This window comes from Huiozyma naganishii, chromosome 8 (genome assembly GCF_000348985.1).
Source record: "Huiozyma naganishii CBS 8797 chromosome 8, complete genome".
Classification (NCBI taxonomy): domain Eukaryota; kingdom Fungi; phylum Ascomycota; class Saccharomycetes; order Saccharomycetales; family Saccharomycetaceae; genus Huiozyma; species Huiozyma naganishii.
The window spans coordinates 675,613-696,938 of NC_035929.1; the positions used below are offsets into that span (position 1 = coordinate 675,613).

The 21,326-nt window shown below is 47.8% G+C and overlaps 15 protein-coding genes across 15 annotated transcripts; 6 read left to right on the plus strand and 9 right to left on the minus strand.

Annotated features, from left to right (window-relative positions):
• Window positions 1-76: 76 nt before the first annotated feature.
• On the minus strand, window positions 77-820 carry ALF1 (Alf1p; the record flags this gene model as incomplete). Its single annotated transcript, XM_022609645.1, has 1 exon — window positions 77-820. One exon carries the CDS (start codon window positions 818-820, stop codon window positions 77-79), a length of 744 nt encoding a protein of 247 aa, XP_022466021.1.
• Window positions 821-1,079: 259 nt separating this feature from the next.
• Window positions 1,080-1,615, plus strand: LSM7 (Sm-like protein LSM7; the record flags this gene model as incomplete). Its single annotated transcript, XM_022609646.1, has 2 exons — window positions 1,080-1,091; window positions 1,268-1,615. The coding sequence occupies 2 exons, from the start codon at window positions 1,080-1,082 to the stop codon at window positions 1,613-1,615; spliced, it is 360 nt and encodes a 119-aa protein (XP_022466022.1).
• Window positions 1,616-2,108: 493 nt separating this feature from the next.
• Window positions 2,109-2,759, plus strand: FUR1 (uracil phosphoribosyltransferase; the record flags this gene model as incomplete). Its single annotated transcript, XM_022609647.1, has 1 exon — window positions 2,109-2,759. The coding sequence occupies one exon, from the start codon at window positions 2,109-2,111 to the stop codon at window positions 2,757-2,759; it is 651 nt and encodes a 216-aa protein (XP_022466023.1).
• Window positions 2,760-2,985: 226 nt separating this feature from the next.
• ARP1 (actin-related protein 1) lies at window positions 2,986-4,149 on the minus strand (the record flags this gene model as incomplete). The annotated part of the gene is made up of 1 exon (XM_022609648.1): window positions 2,986-4,149. One exon carries the CDS (start codon window positions 4,147-4,149, stop codon window positions 2,986-2,988), a length of 1,164 nt encoding a protein of 387 aa, XP_022466024.1.
• A 275-nt stretch (window positions 4,150-4,424) lies between these two features.
• KNAG0H03660 (uncharacterized protein) lies at window positions 4,425-6,722 on the minus strand (the record flags this gene model as incomplete). The annotated part of the gene is made up of 1 exon (XM_022609649.1): window positions 4,425-6,722. One exon carries the CDS (start codon window positions 6,720-6,722, stop codon window positions 4,425-4,427), a length of 2,298 nt encoding a protein of 765 aa, XP_022466025.1.
• Window positions 6,723-7,764: 1,042 nt separating this feature from the next.
• ECM14 (putative metallocarboxypeptidase) lies at window positions 7,765-9,138 on the minus strand (the record flags this gene model as incomplete). Its single annotated transcript, XM_022609650.1, has 1 exon — window positions 7,765-9,138. The coding sequence occupies one exon, from the start codon at window positions 9,136-9,138 to the stop codon at window positions 7,765-7,767; it is 1,374 nt and encodes a 457-aa protein (XP_022466026.1).
• A 213-nt stretch (window positions 9,139-9,351) lies between these two features.
• IGO2 (phosphatase regulator) lies at window positions 9,352-9,771 on the plus strand (the record flags this gene model as incomplete). The annotated part of the gene is made up of 1 exon (XM_022609652.1): window positions 9,352-9,771. The coding sequence occupies one exon, from the start codon at window positions 9,352-9,354 to the stop codon at window positions 9,769-9,771; it is 420 nt and encodes a 139-aa protein (XP_022466027.1).
• Window positions 9,772-9,941: 170 nt separating this feature from the next.
• NSG1 (Nsg1p) lies at window positions 9,942-10,679 on the minus strand (the record flags this gene model as incomplete). The annotated part of the gene is made up of 1 exon (XM_022609653.1): window positions 9,942-10,679. One exon carries the CDS (start codon window positions 10,677-10,679, stop codon window positions 9,942-9,944), a length of 738 nt encoding a protein of 245 aa, XP_022466028.1.
• A 226-nt stretch (window positions 10,680-10,905) lies between these two features.
• Window positions 10,906-11,712, plus strand: WSS1 (metalloendopeptidase WSS1; the record flags this gene model as incomplete). Its single annotated transcript, XM_022609654.1, has 1 exon — window positions 10,906-11,712. The coding sequence occupies one exon, from the start codon at window positions 10,906-10,908 to the stop codon at window positions 11,710-11,712; it is 807 nt and encodes a 268-aa protein (XP_022466029.1).
• Window positions 11,713-11,937: 225 nt separating this feature from the next.
• Window positions 11,938-13,572, minus strand: YCK1 (serine/threonine protein kinase YCK1; the record flags this gene model as incomplete). Its single annotated transcript, XM_022609655.1, has 1 exon — window positions 11,938-13,572. The coding sequence occupies one exon, from the start codon at window positions 13,570-13,572 to the stop codon at window positions 11,938-11,940; it is 1,635 nt and encodes a 544-aa protein (XP_022466030.1).
• Window positions 13,573-14,237: 665 nt separating this feature from the next.
• On the minus strand, window positions 14,238-14,756 carry SPL2 (Spl2p; the record flags this gene model as incomplete). The annotated part of the gene is made up of 1 exon (XM_022609656.1): window positions 14,238-14,756. One exon carries the CDS (start codon window positions 14,754-14,756, stop codon window positions 14,238-14,240), a length of 519 nt encoding a protein of 172 aa, XP_022466031.1.
• A 503-nt stretch (window positions 14,757-15,259) lies between these two features.
• On the plus strand, window positions 15,260-16,831 carry ARO9 (aromatic-amino-acid:2-oxoglutarate transaminase; the record flags this gene model as incomplete). Its single annotated transcript, XM_022609657.1, has 1 exon — window positions 15,260-16,831. The coding sequence occupies one exon, from the start codon at window positions 15,260-15,262 to the stop codon at window positions 16,829-16,831; it is 1,572 nt and encodes a 523-aa protein (XP_022466032.1).
• A 106-nt stretch (window positions 16,832-16,937) lies between these two features.
• KNAG0H03740 (uncharacterized protein) lies at window positions 16,938-17,213 on the minus strand (the record flags this gene model as incomplete). The annotated part of the gene is made up of 1 exon (XM_022609658.1): window positions 16,938-17,213. One exon carries the CDS (start codon window positions 17,211-17,213, stop codon window positions 16,938-16,940), a length of 276 nt encoding a protein of 91 aa, XP_022466033.1.
• A 1,156-nt stretch (window positions 17,214-18,369) lies between these two features.
• On the minus strand, window positions 18,370-19,383 carry SPS100 (Sps100p; the record flags this gene model as incomplete). The annotated part of the gene is made up of 1 exon (XM_022609659.1): window positions 18,370-19,383. The coding sequence occupies one exon, from the start codon at window positions 19,381-19,383 to the stop codon at window positions 18,370-18,372; it is 1,014 nt and encodes a 337-aa protein (XP_022466034.1).
• A 1,177-nt stretch (window positions 19,384-20,560) lies between these two features.
• Window positions 20,561-21,298, plus strand: KNAG0H03760 (uncharacterized protein; the record flags this gene model as incomplete). Its single annotated transcript, XM_022609660.1, has 1 exon — window positions 20,561-21,298. The coding sequence occupies one exon, from the start codon at window positions 20,561-20,563 to the stop codon at window positions 21,296-21,298; it is 738 nt and encodes a 245-aa protein (XP_022466035.1).
• Between the last annotated feature and the right edge of the window lie 28 nt (window positions 21,299-21,326).

Sequence of the window (21,326 nt, forward strand, 5' to 3'; positions counted from 1 at the left end):
TTGCTAATGTTATGTTTCATTTCTTACGGTGCATTTAGCCTTCATCAATTAGAAACGATGTGAAATTTAGTCGGTCTCATACTTCTTCGTCAGAGGTATCGTCTGATGCTCTTGGGGTAAATTCAGAACCTGTGTGCACACATAGAGGTTTAAGAAACCCACCATGGTTCTTGGCCACAGGACCAAAGTACGTAGTACCCTTCACGGCACCTTCATTTTTCCCAACAGCATCATCGAACTCAATCCCACACCATATATCAGTTTCGCTAATATCAGGTACTTTGCCTATAAACCGCAACCATCCTCTTCTCTCGAGCTGATTGGGCTTATTGCCTGTGGTCACACAACACCGTTGACCAACCTCCAATTCTTTCAACCGATCATCAATCAATGAGTCTTCAATGGCACGTTTTGAGGAGTACTTTGGGTCGAACCTTCCCAACTTGGCCTGTTTCTTCCATTGAAGAACAGAATTCTGTTTTTGGCTGTATTGCTCTTCAGATAGGGAAAAACTGCTTGCATTTTGCCGGGATCTGTTATCGATTGATTCTTTCAGGGCGTTGACGAGCGAGTCTGAGTTTGTATCCTCAACCATAATCCGAGCAACGGACCGGATAGCAAAGTCGTGCCCCAAATCTCGTGTGGGATAAACAATAGACTCGCCCTCACCACCAAGTCTACTTTGCAATGTCAGTTTCATATCCTCAACCTCAATTCCTGTGAGAAGTTTCAACTTCGAGACCAACGTTTCGAGCGAAATCCCGTCATCCAGCTCGTACGATGTGGAGCAAAGTGCAGAGTCAACAAATACCGTGACCATCTGCAGCTATCCTACCCCCGTAGAGCATCTAGAAGTGACCAAGGCGTCCGCTGACCGTCCAGACGTAACTCAAGACCGTCACTTTCAGAAGCCCTAATTTGCACCGTCTCTTCAGCAGTTCCCAAACCCTAGTCAAAAAAGAGCAGAAAAAAAATACTTGTGAAATTAACCACCAGACTCTCAAATGGTGCGTTCTGTGAAAGCGGACATCCCCTTCTAGTGCACGGTCAAGACCCACAGGACTCAACACAGTGCTAATATGAGTTCAATTGTACGTATACCCCCCCACCTGCCTAAAAAAATAAAATATACTCGGCTGGCTAAGGAAGACATTTATTTTATAATTTTCATTTTGGGCTTTCAGTTCTTCTTGTTGGCCAACCGACGCAACTCTTTGCCTATATTTACTAACAGTTTCCCTCCTTTTTGTTTTGTTATATTCTATAGAACCAAGAGAAACCAATGAAGGAACAGCAACAGCAACAACAGCAGCAACAGAAAAAGAAATTCGAAAGCCCTAAAAGAGAGGCTATTGTGGACCTTGCGAAGTACAAGGATTCTAAAGTTCGTGTCAAGCTGATGGGCGACAAATTGGTGGTAGGTGTGCTGAAGGGATATGACCAATTGATGAACTTGGTACTGGACGAAACGGCTGAGTACCTAAAGGACGCCAACGACGAAATCTCAAGAGACAAGACGAGGGATTTGGGCTTCACCGTCATAAGAGGCAACATTCTCGTTTCCATAAGCCCACTGGAGGGATCCGAAGTAATATACATGCAAAGCTCGCAATAAATGTCACCACCGTCAGCTCATCTTGTATCCACCGGAAAAAGCAGCACGCTTAACTGGCTGCCCACCGACATAAATATATACTACTAAATCATATATAGGTATACCTTTCATCGACTAACCCCAGTCCCCCCATGAACTACTCCTGCTGTCCTTGTACTAGAAACCTGGCTGTCTCAGACCAGTGGCTGTTAGTAGTGACGGTAGTATCTCCCACGGCGTTAATGACGGATCCCTCTTCGCCCGTCGGAAATAAAAAGTGAATATTTCGATCTCATCGAAAATTTTTTTTTTTGATAAAGTGAAAAATTTACTGTATAAATGCGATGAGCTGTGACAGAAAATTTTCAATTTGTGCACTTTAGGAGGCATCGCTTGCGGATCATCAATTGACGTCTATCCCGATTAGATAATCTTTTTTCCGTATATTTGGGTGAAAAAACACGAGAGAAGGCTTGACCAATAATACCACAAAACAACCCATATTCGATTAACAATGTCCACTGAACCTTTCAAGAACGTATACTTGCTTCCACAGACCAACCAATTGTTGGGGCTATATACCATCATTAGGGACAAGAACACCACAAGACCAGATTTCATTTTTTATTCCGACAGAATCATCAGACTGCTAGTCGAGGAAGGTTTGAACCACCTTCCAGTGACACCAAAGACCGTCGCTACACACACGGGCGAAGACTTCACAGGTGTCTCCTTTGTTGGCAGAATCTGCGGGGTTTCCATAGTGAGGGCCGGTGAGTCCATGGAACAAGGGCTGAGAGACTGCTGTAGGTCTGTTCGTATCGGTAAAATCTTGATTCAAAGAGACGAAGAGACAGCTTTGCCAAAACTCTTCTACGAAAAGCTACCAGAAGATATCTCAGATAGATACGTGTTTTTGTTAGACCCAATGCTGGCTACAGGGGGTAGCGCCATCATGGCCACCGATGTACTAATCAAGAGAGGGGTGAAACCAGAAAGAATCTACTTTTTGAACCTGATCTGCAGCAAGGAAGGTATCGACAGATACCATGCTGCCCACCCAGATGTTAAAATTGTAACGGGTGTTTTAGACAAAGGTCTGAACGAACAGAAATACCTAGTCCCAGGTCTTGGTGACTTTGGTGACAGATACTACTGCATCTAATTTGAAAAAGCGTGAACGAAACACAACAAAACAATCTAAAACGGTCTGTTGCTCACTATCAATTGAAATCCGTTATCTATCGAAGTTATCAACGGGACACCCTTTTGCTACCGGGTCTTTGCTTACATTTTTATCTTTTCCCACTTTCTTTCTGTGTCCTAAATATGTAGTATATTGTCATAAACACACTCATCAAAAGAACGAAGAACTTTTGAATCACTCGCTCTCACAGAAACTTCCTATGTACCATACTGGGGTCCTCCTCGTACATTTCTCTGGTGAGCCACAGGTTTCTGAATCCGTAAAGCCCAGACAGTATCGATCCGCCAATCCACGCTATGTACGACCTTTCAGCAAGCGACCTTATCTTGACCTTTGTATGTTTCGGTAGCATTTTTTTCGTCTCGCTCATTGTTCTTTGGTCAAACCCTTTTAACATTGTTGTACCACCACTCAAAACTATGTTCTCGAGGAGCTGGGTCCGAAGATCCATATCAACCTTGTTTATCGATTCGAGCAGCATTTCGGGGACACTGACACATTCTGATCCTATGAGCTGAGGTTGGAATAAAATCTCAGAGGTTCTGTACTTGCCCTTCCCGAACGTCAACTCCTGACCATCGGGCAACTTAACCGTTGACGTGTTCTCTCTTTCATGGATGAAGAACTTCTCCTCCTCAAACTTATAGTCCAGGGCCACGTAGTTGGCCTTCTCCTTGATTGTTCTTACAATCTCTTGTTCACTATTTGAGAACAACGAGAGCCCTGTGCTCTTCCTTATATAAAATTGCAACTCTTGTGTTATATCCCTACCACCAATGTCTATCCGTCGTATTGAAGAGGGCAGAGCAAATCCTTGGTATACAGGAGTCGATGCACTGTACCCCTCACCACACTCTAATACACAGCCAGTGGTTTGTCCAGTAGCATATAAGGATAAAACTGCAGGATGAGCAACGTACAACGCATCAAAGTTGAAGGTTTCATAAAGTATCTCGCACATAGTTTCCCGGTTTTTGGTAGAGTTTAGTGGCGCCTCCGTAATCAGTAAAGGATGATCCCCGATTTGCGAATTTCCTTGACCCAATTGCAATTTGCTGTAAAAGATATGAGACCAAAGCAGTTCCATATCGTCCCAGTTGGTAACTTCGCCTCGAGAAATGGGCCTTCTCAAAGCTAAAAGACCTCTTAATCGCTGTGCCTCGTTCCCTACAAAGGTTCTATCCTCGAGCCCCGTTGTCATCACTTTCTTGTAGCGCGGCTTGCCGGCCATTGTATACTCCAAAATAGCAGGGGTTTCATCACCGCTAAAACCAGCTTTCAGAATTGCAGAACCATTATCTAATACCACGGGCTGATTGTACAGAGTGGAAAAGCTATCATCAGCCATTATATAACCCTCCGTACCCTTAATACTCTCGTTCACATACCGTCTCTGCTTTTATTGTAATATCTAACTTATTTTATAAAGAATTCTTTAAAGAAATCGGTGGTCACGGTTAACCACTAACGAAGACCCATGAACTGTACATTTGCATACACACTTAAGATAAACTATAAAGGCAATACAGTAGCCAAAGTTCAGGCGTCGTCCCTATCGTCTAGATATAAATATTATTGGACGGCTCATAACTATACTAACGACATATCGCAGTGGGCATGCCATCACTTCTTCCGCGAGCTTTTCGTAAATACCTTTGATTCTGCTTTTAAATATCCCACTGGTCCCACAATGTATGCCTTCAAGTAATGGTTCTTAACTTTGGAGTAATCGGTCCCGCTCAAATAATTGAGCCTTTTCTTGTGCGCGCCGTTATCAGAATCACCCAACCACATAGGTACATTATTAGTTTTGTAGGATGGCTCCTTAGTAGGTCTGAAAATAACAGCCCCAATCCATTCCTGATCCTCGATCAACGGCCTAATGCATCTCAGGGAATCACGGACATACTTTTTCCGAGTTGTGTTGAAAGGAATTGGATTCCACTTAACATCGTCATTTCCGGAGGATGTGAGCCATCTCAGATCACTGTTTCCAGAAAAATTGCCTGATCTATATGCATCGTGGTAGTCATATTCATCATCATCATCGTCGTCATCATCAGCACCCTCCAAATCTTCCTCTTCATCATCGTATGAATCGTAGAATAAACCCTCCTCTCTATAAATATCCGATGGATCTTCAATTTCTTCATCATCATCACAAGCAACATCTGCACTCTCCTCTGCAATATAGGTAGATATATTAGCATAGTCTGTGCGGTGCTCCGATATACCTTCGTCGATGGTTTCACTTTGCATTCCTACAGCATGACTGCGACCCGCAACTGGCATATGCAACACATTGTTGGCTCTATCTCTATAATTTGGCGCAACTGAAGGCTGCATATTCTGGGCTGTGGGGCTCACATTCGTCATTGTCGAGATGGACATCTTTCTTGTATTTTTGGGAGTTGACATGCACTGGCTATTTAAACTGAAAGGAACCGTTGGTGAAGAGGTAGACCTCGTTCTACCGCTACTACCCGTCTCGGCACCCGACACCTGGGTCAATGGCAATAAAAGTGATGTTCTTCTTATTGGTTCTGGAGAACTTATACCACTATTTGGTGGTGTATCAGGAAAAGATTTGTTTGACTGGCTCTTAAATATGTTTCTTAATTTCCATTTAAACGAAGAATTCAATGTCTGTACGCTATCAGAACTATTTGCTGCGCTTTGGTGTGCGCTCAAACTGGCGCTGCTACCCCTTCTACTAGTGGTGGTACTGAATTTACCACTGGAGGTAGATGACGAGGACAAAATTCTGTTGAACTCGGCTAAATAGAGGTGGCTCCCGCTTGATGAATTTTGGAAAGATTTGGATCCCTTTGCCATGGTGGTTAACGATGAGGTTATACTCTGGGTTCTGCTTCTCACTCTGGAATGTTTCCTTCTTTGGCTTCTCCTGCGTCTCCTCATACGTCTTCTGGGGACGACTCTGTAGTCCGGCAGATCTCTAAAATCGAGGTCTAATGATACAGAAATACCAACGGATAGGTACATGGACCACATGATGAGGTCGTCGACGTTGTTGAAACTGATTAAAAACTGTTCTGTTTCGCAACGTAGTCTCAGCACGAACGCTTTCTTGTCGTAGTCTATTGGTATCCCGTACGAGGCAAATTGCAAAGTGAATGATTTGAACATGTTTGAATCCGACAAATAGTGTTGTTTATTCTTTTCCACCATTTGGCGCACAATTCGTTCACTTTCTGGTGTGAGTTCCTTCACGCCTTTCACGCGCTTCGATGACAGGGACAGAATGCTCGAGGTTTTGTATTCCCCAGTCACCGTTGAGATGGAGCTTGACAGTTCTTTGATTTTGTTTGTAATGGTGTCATCCAGGGCGTAAAAATTCAACTGCGTCGAGTTGATCTCCATTACACAGTCCCTCCAAGACCTCGACGTCGATGGTTCATAAGGCGATACTCTTTCAAACTTCAACGATACGATGGCGTACTTGTTTACCGCAGGTGTGTATGCCGGCGGCTGGTCGTCCCTCGAACAAGTCGTTATATTTTCATAGATGGGGAATCGCACTGTTCTATTTGGGTTCGATGTTTTGTAACCTGGGACTCTGCTTGGGGCCCTGTCAATGTAGAGTAAGAAATCGTTGTTAAAAGTGTATTTCGACGTTGATAGTTGAGCGGGCCCAGCAGTATTAAAGTTTGCGTAGTTAGGCGATATAATCCGCTTGACAGCAAGCGGTGGTGCAGTGCCACTTCCCGGTGTTGCACTGTTTTCAACAGTGACCGATGTTTCACTTGTATTGCTTGATAGAGTCAAGAACTCGTTGTTGATCGACGTCGAGGCACTCGACACTGGAGACTTCAACGGATCTGTCCCGGTCTCCGCCGATTGCCCGTGGTTTATCAGAGTTTTATGCTCGAAGTCGTCTTGCTCCGTAAGTACTCTCAACATCTTTCCTCACCAAGTTGTGCAGTTGTGAGCCTAAATGGACGCTGGAGAGTGATCTTGGTGACTTGTGGTCAGGCACAACACAAGGAAATATAATTGCACGTATAACGACGAAAGATGGGAAGTGATAGACGTACGGTTTCTTCGAGATTTCCTGAATTAGTAGAAAAATCGAAGAGGTAACAACGACCGGTCTCTCCGTTTGTACCAGAATTTCAGAACTTCTGTTTCAGAATGACGCTTGCCGTGGGAGCTAACTAGCTGGGGGTGAAACGCCAGTTGATCCTGGATCAATATTTGAGTGAATTCCTCGAGCCTGCTTGCTTGCAAGCTTTAAAGAAAATGTACAATAACCGAACGATACCTCCAGAGCAACGGTAGCAGCTGTCACTCCTGGCTCCGTGCCCCTCTTGCTCTTTTATGACTATCCCGCGGATCTCTGTAAGTTTCCGTCTCTCCTCGAGAAAACCACGCGAGATTTGAAACAACAACAAAAATGACGTATTGCGAGCGCTGATGCCTGCCTGGGGTTGCTTTCCGTTAACAGGACCGGTTGCGTACTGACTCTACACTGATGTGTATGCAACTATTATCCCCGTCCCAACAAGAACAGACACACACACAAACATATATACACTTCTATTTAGTGCCCCGCAGGCCTCTCCTTAAGTAATCCCGTTTAGATAATCCGCTCTTCTCGAGCGATTTCTATTGTTCCGTGAGCTGATTATGTGATCGCTCGAGGCAGCCAGCAGTAAGAAAAGAAAGGTCGCGGCCGGGAACCCGCACTAGGGCCGCGCTGACCGGGATGCAGGTCTACCTACCCCACTATACTGCTGCTGCAGGGGAAACAAGCAAGTTTGGGTGCGCATCGATACGTCATGACAGATATCGTGAAGAATCTAGGCTTTTTGTAGTAGCGAAGAGGGCACTGGGACAAAACTGGTGCGTTTAGTCTTGGAATCACACCGGATTGCCTGTCCCCATGGTACGGCACGTACATACACACATATATATTGCTGACCAGTTCGTGCAACGCTTGGGCTCAGTTCTCCGGGTCTAGGATGAAATCACAGAAATACTTGAACGCTCCGTAGGCCTCCCTGCCGACAGGCTCGATGTACTTTGGTGGGAGCAGGAACCCGTGGTTCCCAGTGTCTCTCAGTTTGATCTGGAAGGCCCAGTGTGCACGGTTGTGGTACATGAAATCCAGGGCGGACCCAGAGCCAAGCCCAGGTGTCAAATCGGAACCCCTGTCTTTGCACGCGGGCAACACGTCGTAATGTTTCCCGGAAACGGCACGGATGGCCTTCGAAAGCCCGAATGACAGCTCCATCAGATTCTCCAGGTCGCGAGGGACAGATTCACAGGAATACGCATATGGGTACAGGATCTCTTGGGAGTAAGAGTGCAGGTCTAAGAACCCGTATATCTTGTAGTCGCGCTTCACGTGGTACAGGTACTCCGACCACAGCCGTGCTTCTACGGCTTCGAAGGGTACCTCGCCCGCGTAGTTCTCGTTGCAGGGGAAGTCATCGCTCGAGGACCACTCGTACCCGAAAGATCTGTCGATGTCGATACCGCGACACGAACTTAAATACGTCTCTTGCCGGTTCTTCCTCCACAACCGATCGGATGTCCACGTGTAATTGTACCCGTCTGGGTTGAACACTGGCACGAAGATGAAGTCCAAGGAATTCAAGTATTGTGTCTCTCTCTTGCCCGTGGGCGTGTCGTAGTTAGGCAAGCAACTGTGCCGTGATAAAGCAAGCTGTAGATACGCTGACCTACTCCCTTGCATGGATCCCTCCAGTGACATAACGGTTTTCCTCTCCGGGTTTAGTTCCTGGTTGTGCGCTGCCAGATGCAGTGCCTGAAGTTTATTCCCCTCTGGAGTTTCACCGTACTCTTCAATCTCCACCAGTTGCGGGAATGTCTCCTTCAACAGGGCAAACCATATATTGAGCGTCCTCAAGTCTCTGAACTCTTTGAAGAAGAAACCGGATAGCGCGTGAAACACTTGTAACTTCGAGTCTGGCCCGCCAACCTGGAAGTTCTGCTGACTGCCGCTAGCATGCACCGTTTCCCACAATTCCAGGTCGTCGTCTGCAACGGGGAAAGTACCCCGGATAGCAGAATCCAGATCTTCGACGATAACCTCGTGCATGATAGACGTCAGCGAATCCATCGCTGTAAGATCCTCAGAATTCCCCACATGGACGTCCATAAACTTACTGTTCACAGTCCAAATACTGCACGAGGAACAGTTAAGCACACTGCTTAGCAACTCGCGCCTCTCAACCTCCAAGCCGTCAGCGTCGACCCAGAACCTCACTACTTTCTCACCACTGTAAGATACCATCCCATGGCACAGCTGAACCGCGGCCACTAATGCAGCAGATATACGCTTCAGCAACATGTCTGTCGGTACACCCTGTACGTATCTTCACTGCAAAGTTGTGACTTCAATGCTCCGTTCTTGTCCTCTCCCCCCCTCTCCGTCGTGCGATTTGATATATTGCAATATAATTATAATAATATATTGAAGTGGTAAAGAGTCGCTTACTTGCAAAGGGCTCTCATCTGAAGTTGCAGAGGGGACACAGTAACAGCAGCAGAGTCACGCGCAGTCATGTCTGAAGATCTTTCCCCCACTGGGAGTCGTATTGACTTGACGAAGACGCACACGGTGAAGGACGACGAGGGCCAGAAGGTGGATGTTTCGCAGTTGTCTGCGCAGGAGTTGAAACTGTACAAGATGTACGGTAAGCTGCCCTCGAAGAAGGACTTGCTCAAGCATAAGATGCAGGAGCGGAAGTACTTTGACAGTGGTGACTACGCGCTGAACCAGGCCGGCGTGGTGAAGTCCAACGAGATGGTTATGAACTCGAGCAACAACCTGCCCCTGACGAACCCAAGCGGGCTGAGACGGTCGATAATAAAGCGCCGCATGAGTAATAGTGCTGGAAGCGTCGACGCATCCACGTCGAATAAGATCGAGAGGCAGGGCAGCATATCCAGCGGGCCTCCGCCAAGGTCACCACACAAGTAGATATTCTCAAATATATGGTATACAAACCGTTCGTCATCAGATTCCCTCCTTCGTCTATCCAATTACGTATCATACACTCGCATATATATATCTCAACGTATGTATATTCAATGCTCATCTTCTGTTTTGCACGCAAGACGGTTCCACGCGCTACCTGCGATGCAGCTGTTCTAGTTGAACAGGTACCGTCCAAGCTTCCCAAAGATCATGAAGCTGAAGGAATAGAAGTCTACTATGTACAGCAAGTACGACAGCGAAGAGCTTGCACCGCGGCCCATGACAACACTGACTAAAACAACTGCCGTGCCCATTGTCAGTATGGACCAAGTGCCGTCGAAGAAAACCCACAGAAGCACGTTCAGAAGACACCAGGCACCGGCACCTTGCATTGAAGAGGACCATTGAATGGTCCTGATACCAAAGCACACACCTAGTAGAGCATTCAGACACTTAAGCACGGACTTGAAGTCGACACCGTCGTCCAGACGGTGCTGGAACACGTATTCGTCCAATAGTGGGACGCTGACACCGCAAAGCACTCCAAGAACACCGTAGACGGCAAACGCGGGGACACTAACAACGTACGTGTTGACCCATTTCGATATGTGGTCCAAAGTGTACGAGAGCATCCATTTCTTCAAGGATCTGTTGTCGTACAACTCAGCGGAAAGTTTGGCAAAGAGAACACCCGTCCAGAACAGAAGCGTCACGGCAATGACACCGTTCAGCAACACCTCGTGCATCTTCCGCTTGTGGCGCACTCTGCCGGACCCCAAGTGCACGGGACGCTCATGGAGCAGCCTGTAGTCCTGCTCGCTGCGTGTGACATCAGTGTCATAAATCGAGTACAGAGCAGGTTTCGTCAAGTTGAAGACGCTGTCCTCCTTCTTGATGATTCCCTTTGACATTTGGGAGTAGCGAACAATTGCAACGTAGCAGTAGCGGTAAGTATAGTGTCAGCAACAAGCAAAACGTGTCGCCGATGTGTCAAAGTGTTTGTACCGCTCTTGATCTAGTGCCAGCGCCCAAAATTTTCTGTTTACAGTCGTTTCTTGTCACAGGCGAACAGTTCTTGCAGGATGCGCTATAAGCGATCCACCCGAGGACTGCGCTGCGGACAGCCACCACTGAGAGATGGCTGCTGGTGTTGCTGAGAACCCGCACATTGGGTCCATCACGTACCTGAAATCGTACCCTCGAACGGAGGTCGCACATGGACTGCTTCACGATATATACAAGTCCATCTCGTATCTGATGCGGGAGAACCATCTCAAAGTGCAGACTCTTGCTGAATTCTACCCTAAGAACGGTAACCTACTTGGGTTGAACGTCAACGCGGGACAGAAGATCTTGTTGCGGCTGAGATGCCCTGGGGATCCGCAGAGTTTCCTACCTCGCGACCAGATCATGCAGGTGATGGTCCACGAGTTAACCCACAACAGGGTGGGCCCACACAACGCGGCGTTCAAGAAACAGATGGCAGAGTGGTGTGGAAGACAGTACGTGATAGAGACTTTGGGGCTTGTAGACTGTTTTCTCGGTCAGGGCAGGAAGCTTGGCGGGGTCCAGGGGAAAGCCAGAATACGGCATGATTCAGGTCGGATCAGAAAGCAAAGGTTAATGGCAATGGACACAAGAAAGCTGGGCAATGGCAGTGCAAGTTCCAAAGAATCTACACACTCTGCAAGAGAGATGGCTGCAAAGGCGGCTTTGTCTCGACTTGACAGGGGAACGGTAACAAAAATACCGAGATTCACAATGGTCGAGAAGATCGATGATACAGATGCACAAGTCGATGTAGAGGAGGTTCTGGAGTTGCACGGTCACATGGACACAGTCAACGAAGATATCATTGTCCTAGACGATGATGATGATGATGATGGCAACGAAAACGGGGGAACACAGAAAAGCACACCACAAGAGATCATTGATTTGACTTGAGCCTATATCGTTATGGTCTTTGATTATAGAAGATAAATAGTTTACATACTACCTCATAGTTCTGTGAAGTCCAAAATAAAAGATATTCATAATAAATTAGTGGGTGAGTGCCTTGAAAATGAGATAAGAAGATTGTACAGATGCAGATTTGTGAGTCGATGAGGGATGCAACGATGCGAGAAAGAGAAGCTGACCTTTGGGTTTGGTACCGTGTCGCCCCTCTCCTCAGCAACAACCGAGTTTCGCGAAAAAGCCCTTATGCTCTTCCACTGAACTTTCTGAAGCTTGGTTAGTGGCAATAGGTTGTTGCTGCTGCTGGTGAGCAGTGGACGAGGGGTTTGCATGGCCCGCAGATTGTAGTGGCTGTGCAGAAGATTGCATCCCGCCTTGACCTTGAACCATAGGGTCTTGCTGTCTTTGATATCCGCCAGTGCCGTTGTTCACCGGTGAACCATTGGCTGCTGCCACCTGTGGCGAGTAGTTTTTCTGGCCCTGCATCATTATCTTTTGTTGGTACTGCTGTTGGTGCAATTGCTGCTGGGAAAATCTCTGCTGCGATTGCTGCTGGAAGGACTCGTACGAGTTTGGGTCGAAGTTGTTGTAGTTACCGCCGTTGACCATGCCGGCCTTCTGCGGCATCTTTTGACCGAACTGCTGTTGAGCCCGCTGTTGAGCTTGTAAATTCTGCTGTTGCTGTTGAGACATGGGTTGTGGAACCTGCTGTGGTAGTTGCGGAAGCTGGTTGCCAATTTTACCGTGTTTGTGTCTTCTTGATTTCTCGTTTGGTGGTGTTGGGTGACCGTAGCCGTGCAGGTTAGGTTTCTTGTTGATCGAGAGGTCATACCCATGCCCGCCATTCAGTTTCATCCAGTCATATTTCCCGTCTGCAGTCTCATGAGAGTCGTCGAGGACCGAGAGCATCAACTGGCGGTACCCCTCGTAGTCCGGTGTCTCGTCAAACCCGAGGTTTCTTACTATTTCCAAGTACCGCCCAAACTGGATCGGGTACCCCTGTGCCAAGTCGTACACGTTTGTAGTACGCTTCTTCTCACCAATCTTTTCGTATTTTTGCTTATTGTTGGGCGCCTTCAACCCTTGCCATGGTAGCGACCCACGCAGGAAGTAAAAAAACACGTGGCCCATGGCCTCCATGTCGTCTCTTCTGGACTGTTCTCTCCCCAAGTGAGTGTTTATTGACATGTACCGGGCAGTCCCACTGAGCGACTTCTTCTCTCTGTATGGGATGTGCTGTTTCGTCTTTGGATCTCGGTACTGTTTGGCCATGCCGAAGTCGATCATATGAATATTATTTTCGTCAGGTTGGCCCGGTCTCCCGATGAGGAAGTTGTCCGGCTTGATATCTCTGTAGATGAGGTCATGGTTATGAAGTTCCTCCAAGAAGGTGATCATTTGGACTGCGATCTGCACGACGGTCTTCGGAGTGAATTTCCTCCCACACCAATCAAAGAGATCCTCGAGAGAGGGTCCCAGCAGGTCAATCACGAGGATGTTGTGCAACCCCTCTTGACCGAAATAGTACGCGAGCGGGATGCCCGGGGTGCCTGCCATGATCTTGTACGTCCTGTACTCGTCCTTCAACTGCGGGGCCTCCGTTTTCCTGGGCTCAAATTTAATCGCCACGGATACACCGTTGATCATGTTGACACCTTCGAACAGAACACCAAAGGACCCCTCGCCTATCTTCTTCCCTATCTTGTAGTGTAACCCTACGACGTTGGCGTCGTTGTCCGCGCGCGACGACGTGGACGCCTGGCCCATCATGTTTGAGGCCGGTCTCGAGTTGTATTGAACGTTTGTCAATTGGCTGACTGCCAGCGCGGTGTTCCCGTTGGCCATCATCTGTTGCGTGACTCCTGCGAGCTTGCTACGCAGTCTGCTGATCTGCGAGTCTAACTCCTTGAATATGACTAAGACAACTGTAACTGCACTTATCAACGTCGGTGGCAGTTTCTCGCTATCTCTATTTCCTCTACGTTGCAAAGCTTAAAAGTGCTTACAAAACGTAATAATGATTCAGGAAGAAAGAAAATGATGACTCAGTCCGGAATAAACAATTGAGCAAAGGCAAAAAGAACGGATTAACCTGTAATATCAGTAGCAGTAGCGATTGTGTTTCCCTTGTTCTTCAAGCCTTCAAGAACAGAAAAAAAAACAATTTCAAAGCAACAACAAGCACAACAAAATAAATACAACCAACACGGAACGGTATGTGTGATTAACTTACCCACTTGTGAAACCCCCCGACCAACAAATAACCGTAGCCTGCTTCCCGCAACACGTCTCTTCAGCGTCCTGCTTATGAAAGAAAATTTTTGTTTCAGTTTTCTGATTTTTCTCGAACGCCAAAAAAAAGAAACAAAATATTACTAGAAGCGGGGTAATAGCTTATTTTTCATTGTTGACGGTGTCCCAAAGAGGAAACAGCGAACTGGAGACAAAAGGCGCACGCGTCGCGTTCTTACATAAAGTGCTGTACGTACTGGACGGGTGGTTGGCAGTTGGGCTCACTCCTCGTCCGTGGAGTCCTCGAACTCGAGGTCCGTGAGCGGTGTTTCGTCGAGCCAGTAGCTCCTGACGGCGGCGGCGTCCACCACCGCTGGCCCGCGGCGGGCAGTGGGCGCCGCGGGCCGCGCCTTGCTCGCGGTCCGCCGCTCGTCGTACGCATTGTAGTAGCTGTAGATGGACTTGTGTGCCGCCGTGTCCTCATCCCCCTGTGCAAGCCGTATATAGTCGTGGTACATCTGCGGGTTGAGTCTGCGCAGACGTTTCGAACACTTGACGACGCCGTCCTTGACAGACCTGAGTTTCCCGCCAAGATTGTCTGTGCCGGTGGCATTGGCCGCTTTGTGCTGTGCACAGACACACTGGGGGACTTGTCTGGGGACTGTCCCTGCGAGCGAGTCCGCGTCGGTGGTGTCGAGCGTGGCACGGCTGTATATAGTGGTCAAGTCGGTAATTGCCGAGTCCGTGTCGGAGCCGAAAAATTTACTCTTGCAGTGTGTGTCGCTGGATATTTCAGTCATTTGAGGGCAGGTGTCTTTGGTGGAGGGTTGTGCCGTGGGATCTTACAACTCTGCCACCCCCCTCCTCATATATACAAGCTCGCACACACGTTATAGATGCATGGTCGTGCTCCAAGCACGCACGTTCAAGAGAGGGCCCACGTTGTCAGCAAGTCAAATAGTGCGAGACCGAGAACGTGGGCACTGCTCCCCCTCTTCGCTCGACGCACGGCTTGACCGGCCACGTCAGGTGCAGACCCCGGCGGTGTCCCTCTCCTCGCAGCGGCCCATCCATCAACTTCCCCGGGTCTCGCACGTGCCCCGGTGTTTGGGTGGGCGATTGAGGATAGCACGTTGTACGGTGTTATCCGTTTCTTATCGGGGCACCTGCTTCATTCAAGACGAAGATCTTCTGCGAGGGGAAAGGTCATTCCGGTGTGGTATAGATACAGCACGCCCTTGCTGCACGTTACCGAAGAGGGTTTGTTTGTTTCTCTCGATCCCCGTTACTAGAAGACCAAACGATGGGGAAGCCAGATTTAAGCGTTCAAGAGTTGGAGGCCAAGTACGGCGGGTTTCTGTCCGAAAGCTTCAAGAAGAAGCAGTACGTCACATTCTGGGAACCGGATCCAAAGTACGCCCACTTGCAAGAGGACGACTTCTTGAAGAGTAAGCCTGCCGCGGGTGACCTGATCCCGCTTTTCTTGGGGCTGCCCAGTCCAGGGTTCTTCCCAGTGAAGTCCATCGATGTCAAAGTGTGCGACCACCCCTTCGATTCGGAATTGGAGACTGAAAACTCGACATCCACGTACGGGAAGATGACAAGGAAGTCCCCCGAGGAGTTGCCCCTCCCAGACACGCTGCAGTACAGCGCCACGGAGGGGCTTGACCCGTTGCTCAATTTTACCAAGAGCTTCTTGCAAAGGATCGGTAACACCCCACTGTACAACGGGTGGGACACGATTCTTGCGAACGGGTCTAGTGACTCTCTTTACAAAGTGTTCGATATTTTGGCGGACCGGAACACCACTGTGCTCGTGGAGGAATTCACTTTTGTACCCGTTGTCGGGACAATCTTGGGTACTGGGGCACATATTGTCCCGATGAAATTGAACCTGGATGAAGTCACCTCGGACAATTTCAACAACGATAAGCAATTCGACCCAAACCACGAGGGGATCGATGTCGAGTACTTGGCAGACCTATTGGAGAACTGGGCGGTAGGTCCACACAAGCACCTCCCTAAACCCACTTTGATGTACACTGTCGTCACTGGGCAGAATCCAACTGGGGTCTCGCTGTCGTACGAGAAGAGACGGCAGATCTACGCTCTTGCACAGAGACACAATTTCATCATCGTGGAGGACGACCCTTACGGGTACTTGAGACTACCACATTTCAACAGAGAGACTCCAAGTGAAAACAAGTACGACGGGATCACCGTGGACGGGTACATCAATGACATGATCATCAAATCGTTCATCTCAATGGACACGGACGGCCGCGTACTCAGATTGGAGACCTTTTCTAAATTGTTTGCACCTGGGTTGCGGCTCAGTTTCATTGCCGGGAACAAGTACTTCATCGAGAAGATCTTGTACTTGGCGGACGTGTCCACGAGAGCTCCAAGCAGCATCTCGCAAGCGCTTGTGTATTCCACTTTGCAAACATTGTCGCAACGGGAGAAAATGCCCATGGTCGATTCGTGGCTGCACTGGATCATCCAGATCGCATCGGAGTACACGGTGCGGAGGAACGTGATGTTGCCCGAGTTCTACAAGACAGAGGCCTTCGCCAAGGGGTACTTCTCTGTTATTGAACCGTCAGCTGGTATGTTCGTTGACATCAAGATCAATTTCGGCAGCGGGTCCGACGTCAACATTATTGAAGAGATGAACAAAGTGGAGAAGTATTTCATGAAGAACGGTGTTGGGATTGTGCTCGCGTACAAGATGGCCGTCGACACGGAGTTCTCGAGGGACAAATGTGGGCTGATCAGAACGGCCATCTCCTTTGCAGAGAAGGATAGACTGATTGAGGCTGTTCGTAGGGTGAACGTCAGTCTAATCGAGTTCTTCGAGAAGAGAACCCCATGAGTGCGCGCTTAAAACGTTTTAGTTTGTACATTGGACATATATAGATTAACACACTGTTTTAATTAAACAAATAAAGTGACGCAACCTTTTGGACTTCTTGAATCGATTACTTCTCTTCCTTAGCGTTGGCGTGCACCTTCTGGTCCTTTTCGACGTTGACCTTCACACCCTTCGAGGAACCCATGTCCATGACCTTCGACGTGAAGTCACCGACGACCTTTTCTGGTAGGTTGATGACCAGACCTGGGACCACAGCGGTGGTCATCTTGTGTAGGACGGAACCACCCATACTGTCGACGATCTTCCAGGTTTCGTCGTACATAAGCGCTGGGACATCCTTACCTTCCCTCTTTTCGTCAAACTGGACAATGTATGTGTTCATATTTAGTTATCTTCAAGTAATACAGAGTGTGATTAGAGAGAACTCCCTGCCACCCCTTGCACTTTTCATGTTAGTAAAAAGCGGATATCAAAGCCATGACAAAGACACGGCACCCAATTCCAAAGACATACAATTATATTTTCTTGCTTTATCTGTTGTAGATTACAGGTTTTAGTGTTGAGAAGTGAAAGTATAGTAGAAGACACCTCAACAATAATACAGGATGCAGAAACCCCATAGAACTCACTATATATAGTAAAAAAAAGGAGGAAGGGGAGGCAACAGAACTCACTTAGACTTTACTGAGATCAAGTCAAAGGGGTACTGAGAAGCAACAGCAAACTCAGGGGTTGCGGAACGGAGGACCCCGGAAGAAAAGGCCAGAAATAAGACGCGGCGGGGAAGAGAGGACTACATACAACGTAAGTAAGTAAGTGTGCCCCCCCCCTTGCTGACTTCAAGAGAAGGGGGGGTAGAGCAAAGGAACAACGCATATATCGACCCATACATGGGAAGCAGATATTGTAAGTCCTTAGACTCTCAAATGTAGCTCTCTTTTCAGTCCTGTTCTGTTTTTCTTGTTTCCAAGCACTATTTAGTAAGACGTGTTCCCCAATTGGGACACTGAGGTTACGGTGCCAGAAAAGGGGGAAGAGGCTGAGTTGAGTTGGACAAATGGGGGGGACGCCGGGTGTATTACTTACTCTGTGGTCCGTAGCTCATGGTAACTTGAAGGGATTGTTGTTCACTTACGATGCTTCCCCCCGATATTGAAACTGGGGAGTGTGGAGAAGAGACAGCAGCTACTTTTGTAACGATAAATTGTGGAATGGACTCATGACACAACAGTCTTAGCTAAGCAAGTACTCGAGCAAGTAGCACCACATGTAACTCGTAGAATTACGTATACGGCGTAATTAAAAATATCAGCACATTCCTTATCATACTTTAATTCAATATCTTTGCAGAAAATGAACACATTCTGCTATATTATTAAAAAATAAAGACTTACTTGAAGTAAAAAATAAGAAGAAAGTGAGAGAACTAATATAAACTAAATAGAACGAGGGAAAGAAAAAAACACGAGTACTTACTTAAGTAGTTAGTCGTTAAATGTTCATGAAAGTAGTGAGAAAAAGATACTCCTCTTCCCAGTTCAAGCTGGCGAAGGGAATAGCGACTTCAAACTTTCCGTAGAGTTGACACCGTTGACAACGGCGACAGACAACATGATCTGGGCCTGGATTGGGGTCAAGTAACCGGCGGAGATCGCGTTGGATGGCATGGTGGAGTTGTTGACAGCGTTCACCAATCTTGATTCTTGTGCGTACACGACTGGGATGCTTGGGGCACCGCTGGAACTCATATCGGTGGAGTTCTGGCCGGAACCGATGACGACCAACCCTTGAATGAAGGAACCGACAGACTGTAGCAAAGTTGGAGAGATGCCTTCCTCAAAGACGATTGGAACGTTGACTTGTGCCTGGGAGCTCGTGCTGGTGAAGTTCGTGAAGTTCGTTCTCAAAGTCGAGTTCCATTGGGTCAACTGTGGCATCGCGGCATCGTAGAACCAGAAGCACGAGTGGTCGTCGTTGACCACACCGACTGGGACGTTGTAGGCTGGAAGGGTACCGGAGTAGATTGTGTTCTTGAAGATGATCAATGGACCACGCCCAGCAGCGCCAGGGTCGCTGGCAACGACGGTACCAATAGCAGCATCTTCGCATAGAACAATTGGAGCAGTGCTGTTGAAAACGATGGCGCTGAAAAAGGCCATCGACTCGAACGATTTCTTCTTACCGACAATGACACAACCGTGGTTGGCCTTCAAAGAACTCTCAATTTGTTCAGAGACCTGGTACAATTGGGTGACGCTCAAAACACCGGTAGCGTTAACTTGGCCCTGGGCAGAAGCGTTGGAACTCAAACCAGAGCCGCCAATGGTCACGACAGGCACTTGACTGCCGCCGCCGGTCATGTTGGAAGCACCGCCACCAGTCATGTTAGAAGCACCGCCGCCACCAGTCATGTTGGAGGCACCGCCGGCACCGCCAGCAGTCTCGTTGCCTTGACGTCTGTAGAGAATATCTCTCTTCCTGAAGTTTAGGGCAGCTGCATCACTGAAGGATGCGACAGCCAAGAAAACGGAAATTAACGAAGAGTATAGCATTTAGTTGTGTTGGGTCTTTGATGGTTAGCTTCTCTCCTAAGGGTACAAAGAGTTGACCAGGGAAAGAGAAGGGAGTGCCTCAATTTGACCCTTTTATATTAAATGGACCTTCTCAGATACTCGAAACTTGCCAACATACCATCATCGCACCCTTAAAACTTGAGAGAGAGTGTGTGCATGAAAGTAGGAAACTCCATCTTGTTCGTTGACCAACCTTTAAGGGTGATAACCCCAGCTATATCCCTATGAGAACAAACTGACGAATGGAAACCCAATAGACCAAAAAGGAATGGGGGATGCCCATCCCCTTATGGACTTCGAACCAACTGTTGGTCGCGCTCTTCACCAACCTCCCCACACGGGAAACGTCACCATGCGTAGAAGCATTTGTTAAGGTGGAAAGAAACCACGAACTCATTAGGGGAAGTGAGTGGAATAGACTACGCCTCCCCACGATCTGACAAGAAAGAACCGCAGCACGGAACTTTTCTCAGAAACACAATCACCATCACCCATTGGTAGTACTAATGCAGTTCCAGCTAGAGCCCTAGGGGCCCAGGAACACCCATCTCTACTCCCTGAAAGGGCCACTGGAAGAGCACATGAAAGAGAAAAAGGCCTCAGGGAGATCACCAACTTTTCAGGAAGATCGGATTAGTTGTATTCAATCTTTCCAAGTCCTTGAAGAAGGGGAGGAAGATGTACGGCAGCTCCCGGATGGTGTGTGGGGGTGACATCCTCAAAACGTTCCGGACCTTCACTTCCATTGGAGCCACCCCCTTCAGGATTGAATATAATAGACTTCATCTGCTTCCATATCCATATATGGTAAGAGCGTGTCTAGAACAGGCGATGGGCATCGCCTCCTTCTGTTCCTTTTGGGTTCAAGGTTTCTCTTACCCACTTTGTATTTTTACCCTTAGTTTTTTCGTACTGTTCCTATGTTCGGCGATGTCGCGTGACTGGGAAATGGTTTAAGGTTGCTGTTGCAGCGTTCCAGGGGGTTGTTCGGAGTAGTTGTAGTTATCAACAGATCTAGAGCAAACTCTGGGTGTTGTTCATTGAAAAGAGGGGAACATTTTGGGTTGTCGAGCAGTTTACACTTTAAAGTAGACCATTTTTGTTAGAGAAGGGAAGATATTGCAAACAAGTTGGAAGTATAGTAGGAGACAAAGATATGATTAACAAACAGACTAGTAGTGGTGCTGGCCTTACTCCTACCCTTTCCTCTCTAGTGATAAATGTGGTTTCTGCGATCGTGTGTTCCTGGGGGTTGTACCATTGTTCGTGTGTGGTGTTGCCCGCAAGCTTAAAGAAAGCTGGACACAAGCAGTTTCTAACAAACATTTCAGTGGTTGTCACAGTGATCAACAACACGGCAAATGTCATCAATTGGTTTGTACAAAGATGTGCTGGTGCAGAGGTCCAGCAGTGGAAGGCGGTGTCCGCACTTGTGAGTAGAGAAATCACTTTACCCTTTGCTCTCATTATGGAAACCATCGTGCCGTTAGTGTACTGGCCACTGAGATTATTCGCCTTGAGGTTAATCGCACAAGATATTCCAGCTGGTATGAGGTATCCGATCCCCATCTCGGTAGACTTGGCCATCCACTTCTGGCCCATTGTCTTCCTGCTGGGTGACCACTATCTCTCCGGATACGGGTCGAAATTCAAGATATCCAATGGCAAAGCGTGGCTTGTCATTACGGGGACCGGGTTTGCCTATTACAAATTTTTGGCAGCCCTCATCGACGTATCTACAGGACAGGCGTACCCTTATCCATTCTTGAATGTGAACGAACCGTACAGATCAATCATATTTGTGTTCGTATCCACAATTGCATGGCTGATCTTTATCGGCTACCAAGCTCGAGTCCCACACCAATTGCAACGTTTACAGAAGAAGACAGCGTAAAGATACTCGAATCTTCAGTCTCCTGGTA